The sequence below is a fragment of the Mesocricetus auratus genome, unplaced genomic scaffold, assembly GCF_017639785.1.
Source record: "Mesocricetus auratus isolate SY011 unplaced genomic scaffold, BCM_Maur_2.0 Super-Scaffold_100011, whole genome shotgun sequence".
In the NCBI taxonomy this organism is placed as follows: Eukaryota; Metazoa; Chordata; class Mammalia; order Rodentia; family Cricetidae; genus Mesocricetus; species Mesocricetus auratus.
Genome location: NW_024429195.1, coordinates 50,262,292 through 50,286,626, shown reverse-complemented (window position 1 = coordinate 50,286,626; position 24,335 = coordinate 50,262,292). Strand labels below are relative to the sequence as shown.

At 42.0% G+C, this 24,335-nt stretch overlaps 1 protein-coding gene across 1 annotated transcript in view; it reads right to left on the bottom strand.

The window, feature by feature from the left end:
• Positions 1-24,335, bottom strand: part of Msrb3 (methionine sulfoxide reductase B3) — a 114,293-nt gene that overhangs the window by 3,835 nt on the left and 86,123 nt on the right. Inside the window, exon 6 of the mRNA XM_005081520.4 lies at positions 7,082-7,179. Coding sequence (XP_005081577.4) covers positions 7,082-7,179 — 98 coding nt within the window. The remainder of the gene's footprint in view (positions 1-7,081; positions 7,180-24,335) is intronic.

The window sequence follows — 24,335 nt, the reverse complement described above, 5'->3', positions numbered from 1 at the left end:
ATGCAGTGGCTGGATGCAGTGGTTGGATGCAGTGGCTGGATGCAGTGGTTGGATGCAGTGGCTGGATGCAGTGGCTGGATGCAGTGGCTGGATGCAGTGGTTGGATGCAGTGGCTGGATGCAGTGGTTGGATGCAGTGGTTGGATGCAGTGGCTGGATGCAGTGGTTGGATGCAGTGGCTGGATGCAGTGGTTGGATGCAGTGGCTGGATGCAGTGGTTGGATGCAGTGGCTGGATGCAGTGGCTGGATGCAGTGGTTGGATGCAGTGGTTGGATGCAATGGCTGGATGCAGTGGCTGGATGCAGTGGTTGGATGCATGGCTGGATGCAGTGGTTGGATGCAGTGGCTGGATGCAGTGGTTGGATGCAGTGGTTGGATGCAGTGGTTGGATGCAGTGGCTGGATGCAGTGGCTGGATGCAGTGGCTGGATGCAGTGGTTGGATGCAGTGGTTGGATGCAGTGGCTGGATGCAGTGGTTGGATGCAGTGGCTGGATGCAGTGGCTGGATGCAGTGGTTGGATGCAGTGGCTGGATGCAGTGGTTGGATGCAGTGGCTGGATGCAGTGGTTGGATGCAGTGGCTGGATGCAGTGGCTGGATGCAGTGGCTGGATGCAGTGGCTGGATGCAGTGGCTGGATGCAGTGGCTGGATGCAGTGGCTGGATGCAGTGGTTGGATGCAGTGGCTGGATGCAGTGGCTGGATGCAGTGGCTGGATGCAGTGGATGGATTCAGCTTCTCCACAAAGGCTGGCTACTGAATAATACTTGTGCTAACTGTCTTGAAGCTGAGTATAGCGAAAGATGGTGATAGTCCCACATGCACACATCTCCCACTTCTTCTCAGAGGGACAGGGAGGTAATGGTGGTATCTGTGTACCATCTCCAACAGGCTGTGGAAACACAAAACTCAGCAGGCAGCAAAGAAGCCGATGGTTGGACTCAGTGTCTCCTCTGACTTGTTTAATTGGCAACTATAGAGTGCCCGTTATATTCCAGGTGTCGTAGTTTAAAAAGTAGTGTGACAGAGAGAGACGCCACGTGACAGAGGTCAATGTGGAGGTTTTTCTTTAATCAGGGGAAAAGTAATGGGAAAGGTAGGGAGGGAAGTGAAGGGAAGAGGAAGAAAGGGGAGGGGAAGATAGGCCTCTGGAGACAGGAGCCACAGAAGAGAAGAGATGGGTGGAGAGAGACCTAAAGACAGGCTGAGAAGCAGAGAGAGAGTGAGAGGAACAGACAGACAGAAAGAAAGAGAGAACGATGGGAGGTGGGCAGGATCCTTTTAAAAGGGAATGTAGTGAATGTGCACAGGTGGTGCTCTTAGATGCTGCAGCTGAGTGAGGGTGTATCCTGTCGGAACCCCAAGGGCAGGCCAGTACAGATGCCTGAATACTAACACCAGGCACTTTACTACACTCTGAAGATTCAGGCAACAAACCCTGGCCTCAGAGCACTTATCTGCCAGTAAGAAATGCAGACAATAAACAAGCCAGTGACCCAATAGAAATCAGTTAAGAAGAGAGGGGAAAGAGAAAGTATCAAGGTGTCTGGAGCCTCCTTGGTGGCTTTGGAAACACAAGTGAAGGAAGTGAGCAAGGTAGGAAAGAGTGAAGATTTAGGTGAATGTTCAGCAGAAGCAGCTTATACATGACTTTGCTATTCCTCCCACTGAGCTGTTCATAAAACACTTATAAACTAAGAGGGGCATATGAACCGAGGGGGCTGGGGTTAACCTGAAAGTGCAGATGGCGAGACAGAAAGCACGGAGGGTGCTTATCACAACAGAAATGCTTAGTCTCTCAGCGGTCCTCTGAAGGTGCTAAGTTCAACACAAACGGGTTCTCTAGTTACTAACAAACAGCACAATAGCAGTGCTGGCTCCATGGCACTTCCATGCTAAAGGTGCATCCTTACAGACGACACACTGTGTCCATTCATTAAAGAACAGAAAACAAACCCTGAACTGATTTGATCAATTGCCTGGAAAATATGAAACAGGCCTAAAGAACAAATATTGCATTATTTTTACCACTTTCTATGCAGGTTTAGGTGATATCAAAGACTACAGCTCAGATTGTTCTTCCTGTCTATAAACAACGGTGGCCAAATGTACAGGGATCAGCAGCTAAGATGTACTAAGAAAACTCCATATACTTGCCCTGTGGACACAGGAAAACGCTGATTTCTGCCTGCCAAAGCATTCAAAGAGTAGACCGACAGGAGTTAGTATTCTCAGGGACTGGTGCACAGTTACTGATCTCATGTGCAGATCTGGCCCTTTGATCACTCAGCATCTGAGAGGGGAAGCGTGCTTATAAAAGCCTGAGGTGGGGGGCGTGCGTGCATGCGTAAGTGCGTGCATGCGTAAGTGCATGCATGTGCGTGCGTGCGTGTGTGTGTGCGTGTGTGTGTGTGTGCGTGCATGAACACAGTGGTTATTGACAGAACATAGCTTGCTGGGCAAAATAAGCAATTCTGCTTCCATTCATTAATTGTCTTGTGAGGATCTGAGCATGCCTCCCTATCCAAAAAAAAAAAAAAGTGTGATAAGGATAGATTTGGAGCCAGTTAGAAGTTATGCAGTCTTCGCTTCCTACATCATTTTTCAGAAAACCAAATGACGATAATTCAATCTGTTGAACTAAGTTGATTTTTCAACTTAGTCCTTTTTTTTTACTAATTAAGAACTGGTTCTCTGACTAACCAGAAAGGGAAGTTCTGCCTCAAAATGTATCTCTGACACGGCTGAAAGAGAAAAGACACAGTTGGGAGACAACAGCTATCTGCAAGTAAAGGACAGCGATGGATGATGTCACGGCACATAGCACAAGACGCTCGCTCTAGAGCAGTGGTTCTGAACCTGTGGGTCACAGCCCCTTTTGGGGTGACATACCAGACATCCTGCATATCAGATATTTAAATCATGATTCATCACAGTAGCAAAGTTACAGTTACGATGTAGCAACAGAAATAGTTGTATGTGTGGGGGTCACCACAGCATGAGGCACCACATTCAAGTGCGGCAGTGTTAGGAAGGTTGAGAACCACTGCAGGGCTCACGCTAGGCCCCTGAGGGGAGCACAGGGGATCATGTCTATCTCTGTCACCACGTTGGTGCCTGCCGTTCACTGCCCGCTGTTTCTCAGGAAAGAGGAATCACACAGCAGGCTTCCGCGCAGGTCTCTGGGTCTGGGCTTAAGAGTACTCAAGACAAAGGGAGAGGGTGCACATGGAGCCCATTCCCTCCAGCTTCTAGCCAGGCCAGAGGCTGGGATGATGGATGGAAGTTGTCAGTGATGCATTGTTTCCTTAGCCGCCTTCGAGCTCTGGCTCCCTAGCCCCAGCCAATTGGCAATGCGTGCTGGGATCACTCAACACACCTGGTAGTAACTGAAACAAACCGGTTGCCTGATGAAGAAATCTCTGAAGCCTGCTGTTAGTGATTTCATCCCAGACAGAATCTCTCATGTGTGCTTTCAGAGTTCTCTTGGTGCCTGTGCCACTCTTTATTTCACGGGGAAACCCTACACCTGAGCCTTCGCTCCAAAGGTGCACATGGAAACAGTTCAAAGGGGAAAAACAGTTCTCACGGGAGCCCTTCCTGTAGGAAGGCTGTAGGCTTCCCTTCAGGAATGCTCAGGGAGGGAGCCTGCAGAGAACCCGGAGAAAGGGCATCCTAGACAAGAGACCAAGAACACAATTTGGCGTCCTTAAAGCCTCACTGCTGGTCTCAACCACGCGCCAAAGACACACAAACAGTGCATTCCCCACCGCGGTACAGCGCCACAGCCATGGATTTCACTGTCCTCGAGGCCTTTCTTGCCCTGCTCTAGGACGCTTGGGCTTTTTTTTTTTTTTTAACTGTCAGCTTCTCCGAAGTGTTTGATCTGCAGCATGAAGCACTTTCAAAGCTAGGCTTTTATACTTGGGCACGTAGGGAAAGAGAAAAGAGTTTTCAAAAGGGAAGCAATTTACTTTGCCATTTCATACTGTTCCCTCCCATGGTTCCTCAGGACACCTGTGTGCAAGTAGGGGCTGTTTCTCTGTGCTTGCAATATTAATCTTTTGTCAGGGAAATGGTTGGGAAGTCACCAGGTTAATACTATGCTTTTACTGAAAGATCAAGAAAAAGAGAGATGGACTGAGTCTGAAGCCCCGCTGTGACACATGGGTGTCTGAAGCCCCGCTGTGACACATGGGGCAATATAGGAGGTGTCATTTACAGAAGATTAATAAGGCTCGGGTTTTACTAAAAATTGCTTAACTTTTGAAACATTCTTCACATTTATGAATGGTTGATTTGGTTAGTAAGATAAATTAATAATGTTCTAAAACAAATTTAAAGGGTACTGAGATAGACTCCAGCAGTGATAGCAGCAGTAACAAAAAGACAACCACTTGAGTAAACTCGGATCTAATGGTTTCCTTCAAGATTATGAAACAAAGTGAAGTCATTTATTAGGCCTGCACTCACTCCAGATGGAGAATTCTGACCTGAGGTTTTTTCTGATATTGTCAGGAGAGCCTGACTTCACTGGACTATCTGTTGCTAACCATGAATGCTTACCTCTTTAAGCCCCTGGCAGAGAGCAGTTTACCAGCTGGCGGGTTGAAGAGACCGGGCCAGATAAGTACTCCTGGGGCCTTGGAACCAGAGGAGGAGCAATGCCTCCCTCTGCTTGAAGGCAAGGCCTTTTGAAGACAAGCGGCAGATGTGGAGGAGGTAGATATGAAGTATGGTGGGAACAGGCCCCTGCTAGCTGCCTATGACAGCAGGGAGGAGCTGTGGACGTTGCTGAACACCTTTTGTGAGAGCCACCTTATTCTGACATAGTGTCTTTGGTCATCTCAGGGCACCTTCATAGAGACCTTCCCTTAACTACTGCTGATGCTATCTCTCCTGGCAGGGATAGGCGGAATTAGACATAAACATCAGAAATTAGGGACGTGAGAGTTAATATCACCTGACTCAGTTTCCCTGTGCCTTAAAAAAATCTGTCTAGAGAACTTAGAACTTAAACTGTGTTACAAGCAAAAGGAAAGTAGGCATATGGATAGACTTTAAGGCAGCTTTTTAAAAAGAGGGAACCCCTGAGGTTGGTGAGATGGCTCATTTGGTAAAGTCATTTGCCCCCAAAGCCACAGGAAAATCTGGGTTCAATCCTTGGAACCACACATTGGAAGGAGAGAAGTGACAGAGAGAAGTGACTTTTTCAAGTTGCTCTCTGACCAACCCCCCCCACACACACAGGCTGTGTATATGTATTTGAAGGGGGTATGCATGCATACATGCATGTGTGTGCACAAGCATACACACACAAACAGACATATATATATATATATATATATATATATATATATATATATATGAGAGAGAGAGAGTTTACTAGGTACCATGTACCTACACCACAAAATTCAGAGTACCATCCTGCCTATAATATTATCTTTTGCCAACAATTTTAGATTCTTGAATAGACAACCTCAGTTGACTTCTGTGACAATTATTACATCATCAGTCGTAATTCAATGTAATTAAAAACCGAATCACACTAAAGCAAATGCTGGGGAATTGTGGAGTTTTTAAACATCTCTTACAACTTGGCCTTTTGTAGTGACCCCCCATACACACCCCTCTTTAATAGAGTATTCTGGAATCAGGTTACCTAAATGCAAATCTCAGCTCTGCCATTAAAGCTGCACAACTTTACTGGAGCAACTGCCTTCTCTGGACTCAGTTTCCCCAACTATAAAACGGGAGAATGAAGTTATTATGTACATTAACCAGAGGAACACTGGAAAATGATGCTGTGTAGGCAATACTCAGTACAACTAGAGTCTCTGGGGAGCAAACCCAGCACTAGGGAGTTCCGGTGTCATCTTACACCTATTTTTCAGAGTTGAGCAAACAGAAAATATGAGTTAAATAAATGAGGACTTACACTTTTCAAGGGAGTGGGGTATACTTGATAACCTGACTTTTTAACCAAGAATATATCCGTAGACTGTATCGTCTATATGTATGAAATTGTCAAAGAACAAATTTAGTAATAAGGAAACCCAGAAATTCATCAGATAATCAAGTTCAAACAAATATCCCGCCCTCTTGGCAGTAAAAAAACCTCACCTCTGTAAGAATCTTGCACCTACAGAAGGAGAGAAACCCAGTGAAGGACAGGCAGTGGAGTCCCAAGGAAAGCCACATGGTGGTCACTCTGCCCCTGCAGCTGCCCAGTGGTACCTTTCTTTACTCCATCTGTACAAGACCATCTTCCAACAAAGGAATCTTGGGTACCAGTAAATGTGAGAGTACCCCAGCCCTCAGAACCCTTCTTTCACTTGTTGGGCAGAATCAAACTGGTCTACTTACTGTAGAGTATGCCATGGCTTTCTCTGTATGGGCGTTTCAGCTATGTCTCTTGGTTAGCCACAAAATACCAGTCAGTTTCAGCCTCTCAACACATTAACTACTGTCATTTCCCCCTCAAAACATTTCTACTTTCTTCTGTAGAAGCAGCATTAATTTGGGTACAGACGAACAGGGCAGAACTAAATAGCATCCTTGGAAACATGGACAAATACATACATCAACACAAAATCAGAAAGTGTTGCCTTAGCTTGCACCCCCTTTGACTAGCCTACCACTGAACCTCCATTTCCAATGGCTTCTCTCCAACCTCTACCCAGGAAAAGCCACGTCTGAGATCTTCCTGGACTGTATTTGGATTGCAGCCATAAGACATTATGATAATAGAACACTGCAGAAGAAAAGCTATCATTGCATCAGTCTATGCAAGGCTATTTAATGAAATCATGATAGACCCTGCAAATGCCCATTCACCACTATAGTAGGTCAAATGAAAAAGAAATCCCCCTACCTACCAACCAATGACTATTTAACATTGTTAAAGCTACTGACTGGCAGTGTTAGTCATTCAGCCTCTTAAAAGGATCCAGCCTATTTGTCTGTCCCTCTTGTGAACAGTTCTTTGGCCTTGTCACTATATGTATGTATAAGAAGAGACTTGGGAAGCATTTGCAGCATAGAGTGATCCCCATAACTGGGAATGTGGGGGGGTCAACTCACCTGAGAACAGCTTGTCTCTACCCTGTGCATCCCATAGGAAAAATCGTCCGTGAACTCGATGGCCTCAGAGCTGATCACATCATGAAAAGAAGGCCAACCTGGAGTAAAACAGGCACATGGACCACAAGGGAGGAGACAAAACCTCTGGTTAGATGTGAATCTCAGGGACGATGAAGCAGATGAGGCAAAGCCTTAGCTGTGACTAATGCCAGGCTTCTTTAACCTGGAAGAAAGGGTCAAAGCCCAACAGGAGAGTTGCATAGATGTTTAACCCTTTCCTCACACGGAGACAACAGCTGAGCTGAGCTAGTGTGCATTTCTGGGACAGCCTTGGATCCACTGACAGTTTCTGAGAGCATTCCAAGATTTCACAAGCTCTCTGTCACTACTTTCTCTTGTCTTCAGAATCATGACTTAGATGCACTGCTAATTTCCCATTGGGGCACTTTCCAAAACAACCAATTGATTTGGATATTAACTCTCCAGCTATTCCACACTTCTTTAGAAAATCATGCTTTTCAGTTCCAGCTTTACATGGTTAAAATAAAGAGGATGGCTATCCTGTTAACTATCTCCATCTAATTTCTTTCCTAGTCTAAAGTGTATCTGGTACACAGGCTGTATCTTGTGGGTGAACAACACTTCCTAGGAAAAGCATGCCCAGGCATCTAGAGATAGCACTATTTCTCAAACAGCATCTTTCCTTCCAATTTTCATGCATTCTAATCATTTTTTAACAGCCACATTTTAAGAAACTCTTGGTGAGCAGAGCACACTTGGAATACAGGGTTGGGTTTATTTGTTTTTGTTTTTGTAACATTTCTTCCAAAGACGTGTGAGGCCCTGATGTCTGGTGAGGAAAGAGGTTGGGAGGCCGCCTAGCTGCTGGTGTTAATTGTTGTTTTCTCTTTCAGGGGTCTTTTGTTCCCACAGAAAGGAAGCGATACTCAAACACTGAAAGAAAACAGTATGCAGACCCCAGCAGTAGGATTTTTCCTCTGAAATTTGCCCAAACTCCTCATAACCGGACCCCCCATGAGTGCGGGCTGCTTTACAGTCATTGCTAAACTTAACAGCATGAGCCAAAGCACTTCAGTTCCTTTATGTGAACTCGGGGCTCCTAACTACCAGGAAAGCCTAAGCCTGAACATCCTGTAGCTTCACTCTTCACTGCTGTAAGTAACTCATTACTCAGTACACTCGGAACTCTGAAAAGACCCCAACCGTATGCTAGGCTGCACTGTGTGCTTTTGCAATGGCTGTTTCACGCATTTAGGTGTTCTTTGTTAAATCACCAAAGTGCCAATTGCTAGCGATGGTAAATTTCATGGTGACACTTAAGGACAGTGATAAATGAAGTCATTTATCTAGGAAAAGAAAGAAAATGCGGTGGGTTAGCCTTTTTAAACCTTCCATGGCAGAACACATTTGAAAGTAGTTTAAGGTACCTGATACCAGTATGGGAGGCAGTGGGGGTGGGGGGAGGTTAGAGTCATTGGGACTTGACTCAGTAGCCCAGAGATAAAAGATGAGATTCCACAGTTTCCTGTTTCCAAAAGGCAAGACAGGAATTGAGCACGGATGTGTGCCCCACCCCACCCCCACGCCACTCTACTTCTTACAGTCTCATCGTTTCTATTTATCTGCTCCTGAGATTGGCCAGCATTGCTCCATGTCTTCCTCCTGACTAGGAGGTCAGTGCTTGGCGGCAGCCTAAACTCATGGCCTCACAGTGGCACAGATCAGAGGGCAGCATGGGCACTTTGCGCACTAGTTTCCAGGAAGCATACAGCAAAGGAGTAAATGGGTAAAACACGGAACACGTGTGTGTGTGTGTGTGTGTGTGTGTGTGTGTGTGTGTGTTCATAGGCCTCTTCAATGTGCTTTAATAATAATACATATATTCTCTCCTCACACACACACACTAGCTCTCTCTCTCTCTCTCTCTCTCTCTCTCTCTCTCTCTCTCTCTCTCTCTCTCTCTCTCCTTTCTAACACAGGGAGATACCCAACTTAGTTCACTCACTGCACAGGCAGGGACCTGCTTCATTATGTACATGGAACAGAAGAACTTTTTGGGGAGAGAGCAGAGGATACTGAAGTGGCGAGTACCAGAACCAATGCTAGAATCTGATAGCTTGGCTTTAGCCTGGGACTCCCTTCTCACACCCCTTATTCCTTTATACAAGGTTGAGAGGTCTTTCATTCAAATATACTACAAGGGAAGAGGCTGCAAGCTTTAAGGAACTGGATTAATGTCTCATGTAGATAGGCTGACCATGACATGGACTTTGCCTCGGGAAGCTGATAGCGAATGAATAATAAATTTTGACTAATAGTCAAAAACTACTCAAAGGGAAAAATCCAAAAGCCATAATGTGAGAGGATCTAGCATGAAAGCTATATAAATTTGTATTCGTTTATTTAAACCACCACAAAGACAGAGCAAAAACTCACCCTTAGGCAGTAGTGATGAGGAAACTTAATTATATTTGAGTATCTCAATTCAAGTGATCTGGTTGGCCATAAAGATATGCATTTTTAATGCTCACAGAATTTTTCAGAAGACCATATTTGAGAACAGAGCATGGCAAGAAGGGTAAAATGACACGGAGGCTCTCAGAGAAATTGTTGGGAAACGAATGTTTGAATAGTTCATTTATTGTTTACTATGTTATTCACATTGGAGGAGACACTGAAAATAAATCCATAAAGACATTTCACTACTCCTCCCACTGACAGTGTCCTTGTGCACTGTGGAAGAGAGGCAGCTCTAACAATCAGATGTTCAGTGTGTTGTTCAAATGTTAACCAGGGGAAAGTGACGGGAGAAGCAATTCCTGCAATAGAGCACACTTGTAAAGAGGATGGTGGCTACCATCACTACGAAGGCTAACAAAGGAAAGCACCAGCTGTTCTGTTGTGTCTTTCTGAGAAGTGCATTGCCCCAGAAAGCAAATCCATCGGAAAGTTACCTACGTCCTTGCCGACAATCAAGCTAAGAAGGACCATCACCCAGGAATAAATTGTCCTATGACAGGGAACCCATAGTGATGACAGCACTTTGAAAGCGGAATTCCCTCGTCATGTGAAAGTATTTAAAGGAGGAGCTCTTCAACTGCTGTAAAAATCCTCAAAGGGAGCCCTGCCCCCACTGCTAATAACAAGGAAAGTGCTTCAAAGGGCGATAGGCAAGGGCTGAAGCAATCTGCGCCTTGTTGGGAAAATTATCTTGAGCGAAAGGGAGGGGGGGAGGGAATTGTGTTTATGTCAGTTTTGACATTAAAGAAACATCATCTCTCCTCCTTTCTCTAGGCCTTTCCTTTTGGTCTTCTCATCCAACAAAACATCATTTGTTTTGGATGCGTTCCATGCACTTTTAAAAAGAAAAGTCATGTGAAAACCTGTATAAACAGTGGGCTCCCTCCACCCCCACCCCCGTCCGCCCCTTTGTTTCTATTTGATGAGGTTGGATGTGGGCCTATTATCATTTCATTTCAAAGAACATACACTGTACTTTTTAGATCGCAGCCTATGAGTGTCAAGAATGTCTTATCTTTAATAAACATATTCTCCCCTGGAGGACTTCTCATCTCAAGATAGTAAACAAACATAGGGACTACAAGGAAAACAGACAACTCAAAATACAACGGGTCTGCCTTGATTTCAGGCCACATTATCTGCAGTTGTATCTTAATTCTTCTTGTATATAAAAGGGGCAAACTCAGGACATGCTCATTGACATCTCTGACCCAAAGCAAGTGATCCAGATGATTATCACTAAGTTTTGCCTTGGTAGTTACTATCTACACTCCAGCAGATGTTTTAAATGACAATAAAACTTCTTATTCCACCCGCATCCATGATGCTGCTCCATTCAGTTCTTCTAAGTCTATTCCACCTGCAACCCAACGGTAGCCTGGTACTCCTCCAGCACTGTGGACAGCTTAGAGTTTTCACTTCAATTACCTCCTAGGAAAAACCTCCTCAGTTTCCCAGGCCCATCTGCTCCTCTTTCCCTTCAAAGAGTTTTTTTTTAAAAAACTAACTTAAAATTAGCCACAGGTTATAAACAAGCTGAACGTGATTCCATCTGTACCATGTCCACAAAGTGTGACCCTTAGTCTCCTCTCTTAACGTGAGTGAGCATGCAGAGACCACCTCCCCTGCATTCTTCTCTTACTCCTAAACCAGTGTTCGATCTCAGAAAGGTGGCTACATGACCAGTCAGTACACAACACTAGAAACCTGAACAAGAATTTGTTGAATTGAAAGCCAATTCCAAAAACATTATCTGAAGGTAGACTAATCCTGAGCACACTAAATTCCAGTTGGGCTTGGGCAATATTTAGTAATGACAACTTTTATTTGGGCACAATTTTGGTGAAGAGTCATATTTTTAGTGTCCACCAGGTCTCACAGCTCTATAAGTCTAAATAATTCAAAATTTGTAGGTTTGGGGGTTTCTATAGCCTGAATCTGTTCACCTCCCTGGCCACAATTTACCTTCTTTGTTAGACCAAGACAAACAATAACAGGCCTCCCGCTGACAAGAATTGTTTGAGGCTTAGGTCCCTAATCCTTGCCAAATTATTCACTAGAACTGACATTTCCAGTGTAACTTTTATCTCATTTTTTTAAAAGGATGACTCTCAACTCTCCTTCAAAGATCCCATTTGGTTGCAATCTAGTCTTCCAAAAGTATTAGTAATCAACGGAATAGATACATGTAGGAGAAAATCACAACACAGATGGCTCATCATGAAATGTTTCCTTTCAATCTCCTACCTACCTACAAGCAACCATGATTGATAGTTTTCCTGTTTAGCTCTTTTTCTAAAGGTGCTTATTGTAATATCTCTTGATTTGCCTACTTCAAACCCGTGTTGTTCAAAACAGTAGCTTCTAGCCACTTCAAGACAGCCACCTGTCAAGTTCTCAACAATCAAACATGACAGACGATAGCTGTTACATGGACAGCACAGACATACACAGAGCATTCTTATTGTGATTTCCACAGTACAGAAGACTTCTACCACTAGACAATGCCATTTTAGATGTTTTGAATTGATTTCTACTATGAAAGATACAGACTTAGTATCCCTAACTTCACTAACCTGCCCATTCCCAAGTTTTTATGTTTATATTATCTTTCCTTTAAACACCTCCCTTGGAGATATCTGCCTCCAGGACCAGAAAATAAGTTCAATAACCTCAGGGAATTTGTTTTGTTCACCACTTAATTTCTAACCATTCAGCCTGGTGCCTACTACAAACAGTACTCCAAAAACACTATGTGATGAATGAACAAAGGAATGTATTAAAGACTTGTTAATTTAGGGTGATATGGTTTGATTCCCACATTGCAAAAGGACCTGCGCACCATCACCCTGCACCTGCTCCTCCCCCCATTCCGATACCAAGTATAACTAAGTCTTCTGTGATTTTCTTTATACAGACTTTAAAAATTGAAAAGGAATGAACAGTATCTTGTTTGCTCTATATTAGTATTATATATTCTTGCTTGATTATTAGGATTACATTTTCTTCTCCCAGGTTGAACTGTCAAATTCTTTTTCATTTCATCATTGTTAAAAGGTATGCTCCCCACCATGGGGGGTATATCATATTTTTATATTGCAGTGTTATAGAAGTTTTCTATCATTCACTATTTTAATTTTTTAATTTGAAATTAAAATATTTTAAGTATAAAAATATACAGGCTAGCAGGTACCTACTACTCAGATTAAACCGATAACGTGGTTTACAATTTTTCCTTTAGCTACTTTCCCCTCTTTGTTAACAAACAAATGTTGTAATTACAGCCAGATCTGACTCCAACTCTATATCTGTGCCTTTTGATGGCTTGAAGACAATTGTTCTATGGACCACCCCCACACTCTTTTGGATTCTATGAGCATCTATATCCACAGACAATCTATACCTACTTAAAGTCTACAGAAGTGAACTACATTGTGGGCTATCTTCTGATAACTCATTTTTCTTGATATTCTTAGTCTCTGGTTATTCTTTATTGACAGCATCATCTAACTTTATAAATGCAATGCCTTTAAAATACCTCTAAGACTATGAATTAGAGGGCTGTTTAATTTTAAATTTTCTAAGATATTATTCCCCCTGGGACAACTGTAATTCTGATTTTATTCATTCACACTCTTGGTTCTCTTTTCACTTCTCTGGTGATCCTGGATCACTTAAGAATGGAGGTTGGGTAAATTGCCCAATCCGCCTGATATAGTTGCTTCTGCTGTCAGGCACAGTGTGAGTCTGTTCCTTCAGTGGGTCTTATCTCTGAAGAGAAAGGCTGCTGACAGACAGGGGTTTGATCTGAGGTCCCTTCTATACCTAAACGGCAAAGAGTTGACCCCGCAGGACCAGAACCTCAATAGCAACCCCAATTCCTTAACAGTCGGCTCAGTGATATCTTTAGAGGACAGTGTTCTAGCTATTTTTTCCGTGTAGATAACTGATGATCTGTCGTTTCAAATATGAAAGCGAGGAAGATAGGAAACTGGTCTTCCTACTCTTCAAGCTCTCATTCTCCCTCTCCCCATCAGTTTGTTCTTGCCAGTCCTGAGCCCTGAGCTTCTTTGTAATCCTTCTGGGCACTGATTGTTGTACACACTTTGGGCTGCAGCTCTGTAAAACTGGGAATATCCATTCATACACATTTCCATCACATTTTCCCTGTGTGCTCAGCAGGCACCCCCAACTTCAGGACTCTTCTTGCTCACTTCTTTCTCAACTCTAATTTTAAGGGGTTTCTTGGGAGAGAAAGCAATAAGCATTCATCTCATTCTATCTACCTTGTACAAGGAACTGAACATCTCAGAAAATAAAGTTGCAGATTTTAGCCACAATCTAATAACTTATATTAAGAAGCAGCAGATTTAAGGCCTCGGGCTTTTTTCTACTAACAGTAATTATGTTTTTGTTTATCTTTCCGACAAAAAAATACTGAAGTCTGCCCTGAGTTTGGGGCTTGGTGGAAGAGTGTTTGCCGAGAGTCCGTGAGGGGGCTCTGACTTGATTCTCAGCACTGTAAAACAAAATGAATAAAGCAAGCTACAGTCAATATTGCATTAAGCAGCTTTAATTGGCATACATTCAGACTGTGAGCTAAGTGTGTAAGATTAATACTTGGAAAGTGTTTGTGTCTCCAGCTCCTTCAGATTCAGCAACCAGAATATTCTCACTGAGGCTGTGAAAGACATTACTTACACAACTTTTCAAGTTTAAGGGCTTTTAATATTATTTGAGAATCTCTTGCATTCTTTCTTGCCATTGTAAATATAAGAACAAGAACCCCCTCAGTAAAGGACCACAGGGTTTCATTTCTGCAAACAAGAATGGTCTAAGGAAGTAAAAGACCCACATGTAAAACAAGCTTGTTTCTGTTTTACATTTTAAAAAGGGAGAAAAAAAGAAGTAAAAGATCCAGGCAGGACAAAGGACTAAAAATGAAGCTACATTTTTGTCAAACATCCCTCCATAGTTCGTCTAGCTTTATTAAGTACCTGAAAAATACAATGGTACTTAGAATATTTCTTTTCATTTATGTATCTATGTGTGCCCATAGAGGACATCAGGTCACCTATAGCTGTTGCAGACAGTTGTAAGCCAGCCAGTGTGGGTACTGAGAACTGAACCTAGGTACCTTCCAAGGGCAGCAGGTGCTTGTAAATGCTGAACCATCTTATCAACCCTGGCCTGCCTGCCTTTTCAACTCTGTATTCTAGGGGCTGAATGGTATGAGACTACAGGATCTGCTTATAGGCTTTATAGACTACTAACATGATCCTATTTGTCTTTTTAAAAGATGGTTCTAGAAACATGGTGTAAAGCAAAGAGGGATTGTGAAATGAATATCACAGAGGAGACTATACACCAAAACAGAATCCATGATATTCTAGGATAGTGGCTCTCAACCTTCCCAATGCTGCCACACTTACACACAGTTCCTCACGTTGTGATGATCCCCTCCCCAACCATAAAATCATTTCTGTTGCTACTTCATAACTGTAAGTTGCTACTGTTATGAATTGCAATGTTAATATTTTTGGAGACAGAAGTTTGCCAAAGGGGTTGAGGCACACAGGTTGAGAGCCAGTGTTCTACATGAAGCCATTGGCAAAGGCGCTGGGGAACAGGGGAGAGGTTAGGGAGCAATTAAGAAAAGAGTTTACTGACTTTGGTCACTATGATCTATCTGGAATGATGGAGACAAACAGAGCTTCCAACCTACATACCAGCTGGATCATAGTAGACCAGATCACAAAATCAGTTTCTCATGGAACTGCTGAGAGGGCAGAGTGTTATGTGGACTTGGAAGTAAAGACTAAGCCAGGGATACAGAGCTGAAAGTCACCAGAACACAAACACGTGGTGTGGGTAAGGAGATGAAGGAGGTGAATATAAGAGGAGGGAAAGGGTCAGGTAGGTACTTAAATTTGGCATGAGAGGAAGAAAATAAAGAATTTGGAAGCCAAGAGGTTGTGTCAGAATCCAAGGAGGAAATTCTAAGGTTACCTATGACAATGACGTCATCTACCCAAAGTCCAATGAGCTCTGGGCAGCCCTGAGTTCAATAACTAGTATCGGGGTGGAAGGCTGTGTGTTGTGAGGACAGAGTAAACACACGCTCTTTACAGGGAGTGGCAAGGACGGAAGGTAAAGCAGGTGATGGCCACACAGAGGACACATGATGTCTGTGTTTTCTGAATTCTGGTGTCCCCGCCCATTCATCCCAAGCCTCTCTGTTTCCCAAAGGATGTTAACGTAACAATATTCCTTTCCAAAAAAAATCTCTAAATAAAAATGAGTTAATAGATATGAAAGCATTTGAAATGCTAAAAACATAAGCATTATTCAAATGCTCCTAAAGATACTAAACAAAGTGATATTTCAAAAGGCCTAGAAAGAACTTTAATTTTCCACGTATCTTCTCTTCTGCTGTTCCTAACGACTCATGGTCTAAGAATATAAGATATTCCAAACTAAGAGCAGTCAGTGGAACTCATTAAAGGACTGTTGTAACGTGTTTTGCTTTTGATACAAAGTATGCAGAAATGACTCCAGAGACTTAAGTCCAGGTCAAGTTTCTACACTGAACATGCTCACAGAATCTAGTACTTTTACTTCCAATCCTGTCTCTTGGTTAGTAATGACTTATTTATAGGAATCATTTAAGATGAACAATGTTCTAAGCACCAAGAGACCTTGACTGCTTTGTTTGCTAATGTATTTTTAATACCCAACACATGACACATTCCTGAGTGAATCAAATAATAAAGAGAATATATTTCATTAACAGCAAAATTAAGCCCAATGAAAGGCAATAGATCCCTGTTTAGGGTGGTGACAGTTACACACAGAGATGCTATCATGGTATTTTCTGGATCCAGAGGAGCAGGAAGGACTACTCTTTAATGGTTTGGAGCTTCCATTGTTTAAAGTGAAAAGCTACGGAGTTGGGTGGTGATGTGGCAGTTGCACAACAGCATTAATTTACTTCATGCCCTGAACTACACAGGGGGGAAAGAATGTTAGCCTGGTAAATTTTATATTTTACCATAATGAAAAATTACAGCCTACACACATGCATGTAGGCCAGAGGTCAACTTTGGATATCATTCTCCAGGTACCATCCACCTTATTTTGTGAGACAGGGATTGGCCTCAGGCTTGCTGGGCATCGGGCCTAAGAGATCTGCCTGTTTCCACCTCGCCAGTACCTGGGCTACCCAGTTATTTTCTGTGTCTGTGCCATCTCTACCCATGAAGGAGAACACTCATCAGGAACTGAACCAGTGTCTAAGTCAGTGTCGGATTTCCCAATCACCAAACTGGAAGAAAGAGACCTTATCCTTTCAAGCAAGAAAGAGAAGAGAGAAAAGAAAAGGAGGGGTGAGGTGAAAGGAGAGGAAAATAAAGAAGGGAAAGGTGAGGAAGGAAAGGAAAACGAATTTTTGGATGTGTCTGTTAAAGAACCAACTGAAGAAATATGCAAAATGGGTGAATAAATTCTAGTTACTTTAGGCAAATTTTTAAAATAAATACCAATTAAACATGAGCTATCTTTCCTATCAAGGAGAATGCTTTTTCCAAATATTTTCATTGATAGTTTTAGATGTAAAATAACGTAGCCTTATCATTCCAAACGTTTGAACCTATTTAAGGACACGATGACCACAGACTGTCGGGAACACCGTGGTGTCCTTTGGGCTATGTAAACATCTGGTATCTATTCTCTTTAGAGATTAATGACGGAGCTGTGCCACACAGGTTTCACACTAATTCCTTTAAGTCCGCACAGCATTTTTAAATGGTTCCAAACACACACGATCTCTAATTGGTATGGATTTCACCCACAGTTTTTCTTACCATCTCAGGCCGTATCTAACTCCTAAGCAAGAATCAACAGGGGCCAGCTTCTCTACTTCCCTTAGTGGAGGTGGCTTTTACTACTTTTCTTTTTCCAAGTTCAATAAAATTACTGAACTCAAACAAACCATTTCAACAAAAGGGCTGGAGAGGGAGCCTTTACTTTCCCTGGCCTCAGCACAGTCTCTTGCTACTTTAAATCACAGTTAGTGTTTTAAAGGACACATCTCACACACGTCAGCTGAAGACCTTCAGCATCCAGGAATGTCACCCACATCATATGCGGCCCCACATTCGCCATAATTTCTAAGTGCCATTTTAAAAAAGTGTCTCTCAAGCTGGCTTTAAATTTAGTGTTGACCTAGTAACCTTGCTTCCCAAAACATTCAACTTTTAGGTGACCATTTTTGCTTTGCTTCTGAAAGCTCTTCAGTCCAGGGAGGAAGCTCCACAAGGAGTTTGCAGTTTGTCTAGATTTTATTTGGGCCGTTCACTGAGTGAAGGTTATTTACTGTGCTTCACTGACCTCAGAAATTCTATGAGAGATAAAACAAGGAGATTCAAAGGGACCAGATTCCATTCGTGGTGCTCCCATCGAGAGCAGTCCTGAATCAGGACCATTCACCCTGGAGCATCAGCTGGCCATGTCACACTGGAACTTGCATTCTCCAGCTTGGTGCCCATCAAAATCTCTCAATAATTCCTTGCCTAAATGCAGGGACATGGTAAAAATGTTAAAACTACATTTGTTTTCTAAAAGACAGGTTGAGTATCGAAATTCTTCTACTCATCTCAAATTTCTCCTGATGTTTCTCTTTAACTGGTCTTTCTAAACGTGCAGCTGGGCTTTTGATCTTTATTCTATAATAGGAGCTTCAATACTGCAGTTTAAAATAAAATGTCTCCTTGTTTTCATAAATACATATGATGCTTTATGATCAGTACCAAGTTTTCATGTGTCACAACATACTTCACCTACCGCTGTTTGAATTTGTCTGAAAACCCATCTTGAAAAAAGAAATTGAAGCAGAACAGACTGCTCAAAAAAGCTATTCAAAATAAAAGTTTAGAATAAAATAACTTTCTTAAGAGGTTTTATTTTGGCATGACAAAAATACATTTTGCCTCTGTAGCAGACACGTGGCAAAACTGAAGCAATTTGTCAAAACACTAAGCGTTTCCTAATCTACAGAAAACTGAATAGTTTACATCTAAAAGGCATGAAGCAGGCTAGAAGGTAGTTTGTTTATTAAAGTTCCTGCCACACTTGCAGGAAAACCTGAGGCTGGATTCCCAGCATCCAGGTACAACGCCTGGTGGCATGGCAATGCATGTAATCCCAACGCCAGGAAGGGATGAAGGGCCCATGGACTACTGAGCTCCATGTTCAGGTAAAGACCCAGTCTCAGAGAGATAAGGTGGAAAGCTATTGAGAAAGATGCTGACCACATGCCACCATTTGAATGGTTACACAAGCACTCACACACACACACACACACACACACACACGCACACACACACACGCACACACACACGCACACACACACTCACACACACACACACGCACACACGCACAGGGCTGGGGAGAAACTTATATCACATCAAGGCATACACTTGTAACTTTTCAAATTCTTCAGGGAAATATTTTTTGCAAATATACAATTCTCCATTATTCTGCTCTCTCTCTCTTTCTCTCTCTCTCTCCTCTCTCCACTCTCTCCTCTCTCTCCTATCTCCTCTCTCCTCTCTCTCTCCTCTCCTCTCCTGTCTACTCTCTCTCTCTCTCCTCTCCTGTCTACTCTCTCTCTCCTCTCCCTTCCCTCTCTTCTCTCCTCTCTCTCTCCTCTCTCTCTCTCTCCTCTCTCTCTCTCTCTCTCTCTCTCCTCTCTTCTCTCTCTCCTCTCCTCTCTCCTTTCTCTCTCCTCTCCCTCCCCTCTCTCTCTTTCCTCTCTCTCTCTCCCCTCTCTCCTCTCTTTTCTCCTCTCTTTTCTCCTCTCTCTCTCTCTCTCTCTCTCTCTCTCTCTCTCTCTCTCTCTCTCTCTCTCTCTCTCTCTCTCTCTCTGTTTCCTATATGCATTTCCTCAAGTTGAATACAAACTCAATGAGGGGAGATACAGTTGTGCTCCTGCCAAAATATTCCAAGTTCCAAAATGGGTCCTATCATTCAATAATTCCTGATGGAATGAATCAATTTCCTATACATAATCCCATTACTCTGAAAACCTGGGATTGCAAGATAAAACTTGCTTGACATTAAAAACACACAAAGCATTTATACTGTAGTAGAATTAACTATAGAACCTCCACCATTTACTAGTGTTTATTAACCATTCTGACACCTGAAGACAGTCTCATCCTCTTAGTTCCAACCTCTTGTCAACATTCTAGTTGGCCTCTGTGATGGACACACAATAATATCCCTCATGTCAAGATCCAGGAGTACAAGTGGTCATGGCAGTTTGAAAGTTTAGACAATTTTAATTCTGATCACTGACAATTGGAAGCTTTAAAAGTAAAATGCATCACATGAAGAACTGACCTTCATAAGGACAGGTTTACCTACATGTCAGTGGAGCACACTCTGTAAAATGGCACCAGACCTCCAAGACCCAAGAGTAATATTTCACAACGATCTAACCGTTCCCAGCATATATTCCACACCCCACAGGCCGGCATATCATTTTTGTCAACCATGTAATAATGCTCAAATTTACCTACTACACCAGGTGCAAGACATGGCCATGTAGCATTAGTTGGCAATACAAAAACCATGTTTTTTTTATTTTGCAAAGGAAGCCAAACTAATCTGAGGAAAACATTAACAACAACAAAATGTTGAGAAGCAGACTGAAGACACTGAAGGTTGAATATAATCAAATCAAGTTGTATACCATGTATGGAAATTTATAATAAAACCCATTGTCTTGTGCTGTAACACTGTTTGCTATATGATAATTTTTAAAAAGAAAAAGTTCAAATAAAATCATATCATACACTTTAAATACATAATAAAAGTTCCAGAACTGATAAACTAGTGCTTAATTTTCCTTTGAAAATAACCTATGTAAACACCTGGCAACACACATCTATAAGCCTAAGGCTTGGTAGACTAAGGCAGGAGGTTCTAGAGTTCAAGGCCAGCCTGAGGTACATAGCAAGACCTGTCTTAAACAAACAAACAAATGTAAAAACTGCTTAAGAATGACCATAAAAATTGATAGGATGCTAATGTTGGAAGACTATCACTATAAGATTTTTAAAATACAGGCTTTAAAATTGTGTGTGTGTGTGAGTGTGTGAGTGTGTGTGTGTGTGTGTGTGTGTGTGTGTGTGTGTGTGTGTGTGTGTGTGTACCGTAGCACATGTGTGGAGGTCAGAAGACAACTTGTAAAAATCAGTTCTCTCCTTCTACCACGTGTGTTCCAAGAATCAAACTCAGGTCACCAGGTTTGGCAGCAAGTCCCTGAGCCCACTGAGCCATCTTGCCAGCCCTTAAACATGCTCTTAAGCTACAACAACCCAAGGGATGAATAGATGAACATTACAATGAGACAGAATAGTAAACCAGAAAGAGTCACATGTGTGTATGGAATGAAGATGGTAGGTCAAGACACGGGAACTGTGTTACTATTAACAGTGCATACTAGTAATGGCGGCCATCTTAATATCACAGGTATCTTTTGAGAAATCTCACTTCTTAAGCATTTATATTCTTGTGTCACTAAATGACAGTTATGTTGTCCCATGGAATACTATCTAAGTGGCATTTTATAAGAACATGAGAAGTCTCTAGTATTCTTTTAGTTTGTTAGCAAAAACTTTCTGAAAGCTTTGGTCAGCACTCACAAATATAAGACAACACCACAGATAACAGGGATATTTTTATTAATAAATTAGAATGTAATTAAAATGAATTTAAATTACATTTCCCATTCTAAAAAACTTTCTTAGGGAAAGTTTTACCAAGGTCTGGAGCTATATATGTGTAAGATTTTTTAAAAATCTTTTATTTAATGGTAAACCAAGAGCCAAGAGAATAGCTCTTTGATCTTTAACAAGTATTTTTTATTCATAATGTTCCTTTCCTATAACCATGTACCTACCAATTAATCTTAGCTTTCACTTGGCTCCTAGGACTGTCCTAGTTTCTGGCCTCTGAGATACCATGATATCATCACTTCTTAAATGCCTTGTTACCACACTCTGCTGCTTTTGAGAAAGTCATACACATACTTATTAGGCATAGAGATGCATAAATGTGAATGTAGCAGACATACCTTATGTATAACTTTTTTCCTGTTTTATTTTCTTGGCTATTTTCCCTTCCCATAGGAAACCTATGTTAACAACCTCATAATGGTCCTATTGCATATTTGTCTCTGTTCTAACAGTAATATAAAGTCATAAACATCTACACACACATATAATCATGAATGCTCTATCAAAAGCATAACGTTACACCGTGCAACCATCTCCCAAGCCACAGCAATGATTTTGCTTCTAGTTTAACATTTGGAATGTGGGAGGGAAATGATGTGTGGGGAAGAAGCCAAGAGGGAGTAATGAAGAGGTGAATACAATCACATTGCATTATATGCATGTATTAATATCTTACAATGAAAGAGCTGGAGAGATGGCTCAGCAGTTAGGGGTGCTTGCTGTTCATCTAGCTAACTTGAGTTTGGTTCCCAGTACCCACAGAGGTGCCTCACAACTGCCTGTCACTGCAGCTCCAAAGGATGCAACACACTCTTCTAGCCTCCGTGGGTACCAACCTGCATGTGCACATACACTCACACAAATAATAAAGATTTTAATTGTTATAATGAAGCCCATCATTTTATACAATTAATAAATGCTAATAAAAATGAAATGAATAAAAACATGGTAGTTGCCCATCCTACAACAACATTCTGGCACAAACTCTGCACATGGTAGAATTCTCTTTCTATGGGAAGTACTTATAAAAAATAGGATTGCTAGACCAAACATATTTCTTAATTTCAACAATGATAAATGTGTCAGCCTTCTTTCTTTTTTCTAGTAAATTACTGCCAGCAATTCAATTCATCATGCTTTGCATTTCAGTCATTGTCCATAAAATAGACAACTTCTGATGTCTGTTGGTCATTCAAATTAGTTCTTTGGGGACTTGTAACTCCATGTTCTTTGCTGACATATAGTACTTATAAGCATAGCTCTCGCCTCATCAAAGAAACCCCTCTCTGCAGCAGATGGAGACCACTGCAGAAACCGGAAGAACAACGGGCTGTGTGGTACCCTACACCAACAGATACGTCCATGGCACAACCTATGCCCAAAGCTTAGGAAGCATCACAGACCTTAAGAGCTAGATGATCAGGATGCTGGCCTACAGTGTCTTCTATATATGACAGAAACGGTACCCAGGAATCCTCAACGATATGTCTACCTACATAAGACCAGCACAATGACACCACCAGTTGACATGGCGATGCGGATTGGGGAAACCTTACATGGTCCCAGTCCTAGATGAGAAGCTATTGACAAATAATGGCTGAAAATCGGTGGGTTCCAGGAACTACACTCGGGGTTCTTTTGTTTTTAAAATTTCATACATATACACATATGTTGGGATCATATGCCTCTCTCCTTAATTTCTTTTCTCCCTCCCACCCCTGCTGACCTCTTCATACAGTTTTATGGGGGATTTCTGTTTTGTTTTGTATTTAGGTCTCACTCAATCTTGGCTTTCTTTCAGTACAGGGTAAAACAGTCCCATATTGTCTTTCGTATGGGAGAACTATGATCTACTTTGATCAATTACTTATCTATTAGGTTCCTAGATGATGATAATGAAGATGATTGGGCTCACTTAGACTCAGCACTAGTTAGTAAAATAATTTTAAAAATGCATAGGTTTTCGGAGTATGACTGCGCACACCCAGTCCCTGCTGAGGGAGCAAGAAGACAAAACAAGAGGAGGCTTCCTGTATCAGGAACATGGTCGAGCTCAGGTACGTAGCGGCTTCTCACTGGGAATGAGAAGTTTGGGTACAATTACGAGCATGCATGCCAATCTTTACTCTTGGCGTTCACAAATCACTCTAAGTTAAACTCCTCCCATGGTCTACTATAACTAAAATCTCACCATTGTGATCTATGACACTACCCTATGGCCCCTCTGTCCACTAAGGAAGAGTTGTATTCAAACAGTTCTTGCAAAGATTCCCACCACTGTTTGAGAGACTGAAACAGAAAGTATAAAGATGGCAAGCCACACTCAGGACCATCACCTAGTTGTGTTATTTGTTGGTGCTGGTCAGATGATACCAAATGCCTTACAAACTCTATAGTTATGTATATTACTACTATATAAAATTATATTATATAATAGTTATATATTACATATAATATGTATAAGTAGATATAAATCTTCTTATTCTGCTTCACAGGGGAACAGACTGGGGTTTAGAGAGTGAATTTTTCATGAGGTCTCTACCATGTCCTATCCAGTACTGCCTTCAAGTCCTTACTCCTAATGCTATACCAAACTGTTTCTGCGATATCTCAGAGGGTGGTCAAGCTGAGACAATCCATGATGGAAAAAACAAAAAACAAAACAGTAAGAAGCTGCCAGTATTTCCTGATACCTGGAAATTTCATAGTCTGCCAGATGACTAGTTTTCTGAATTTTCTTTCAGATGGGCATAGAATAATGTGATGAAATCTTCAGCTGTGTCCATGGTCCAGAACAGGGTCTTTACAAACAATGTCACACTGGAAGCAGGGATTATCAAATGCTTTTTTATTGTTAATGGATCTTTAAAGTCAGGTAAAATCCCCTGGAACAATACTTCTAAATGCATGAT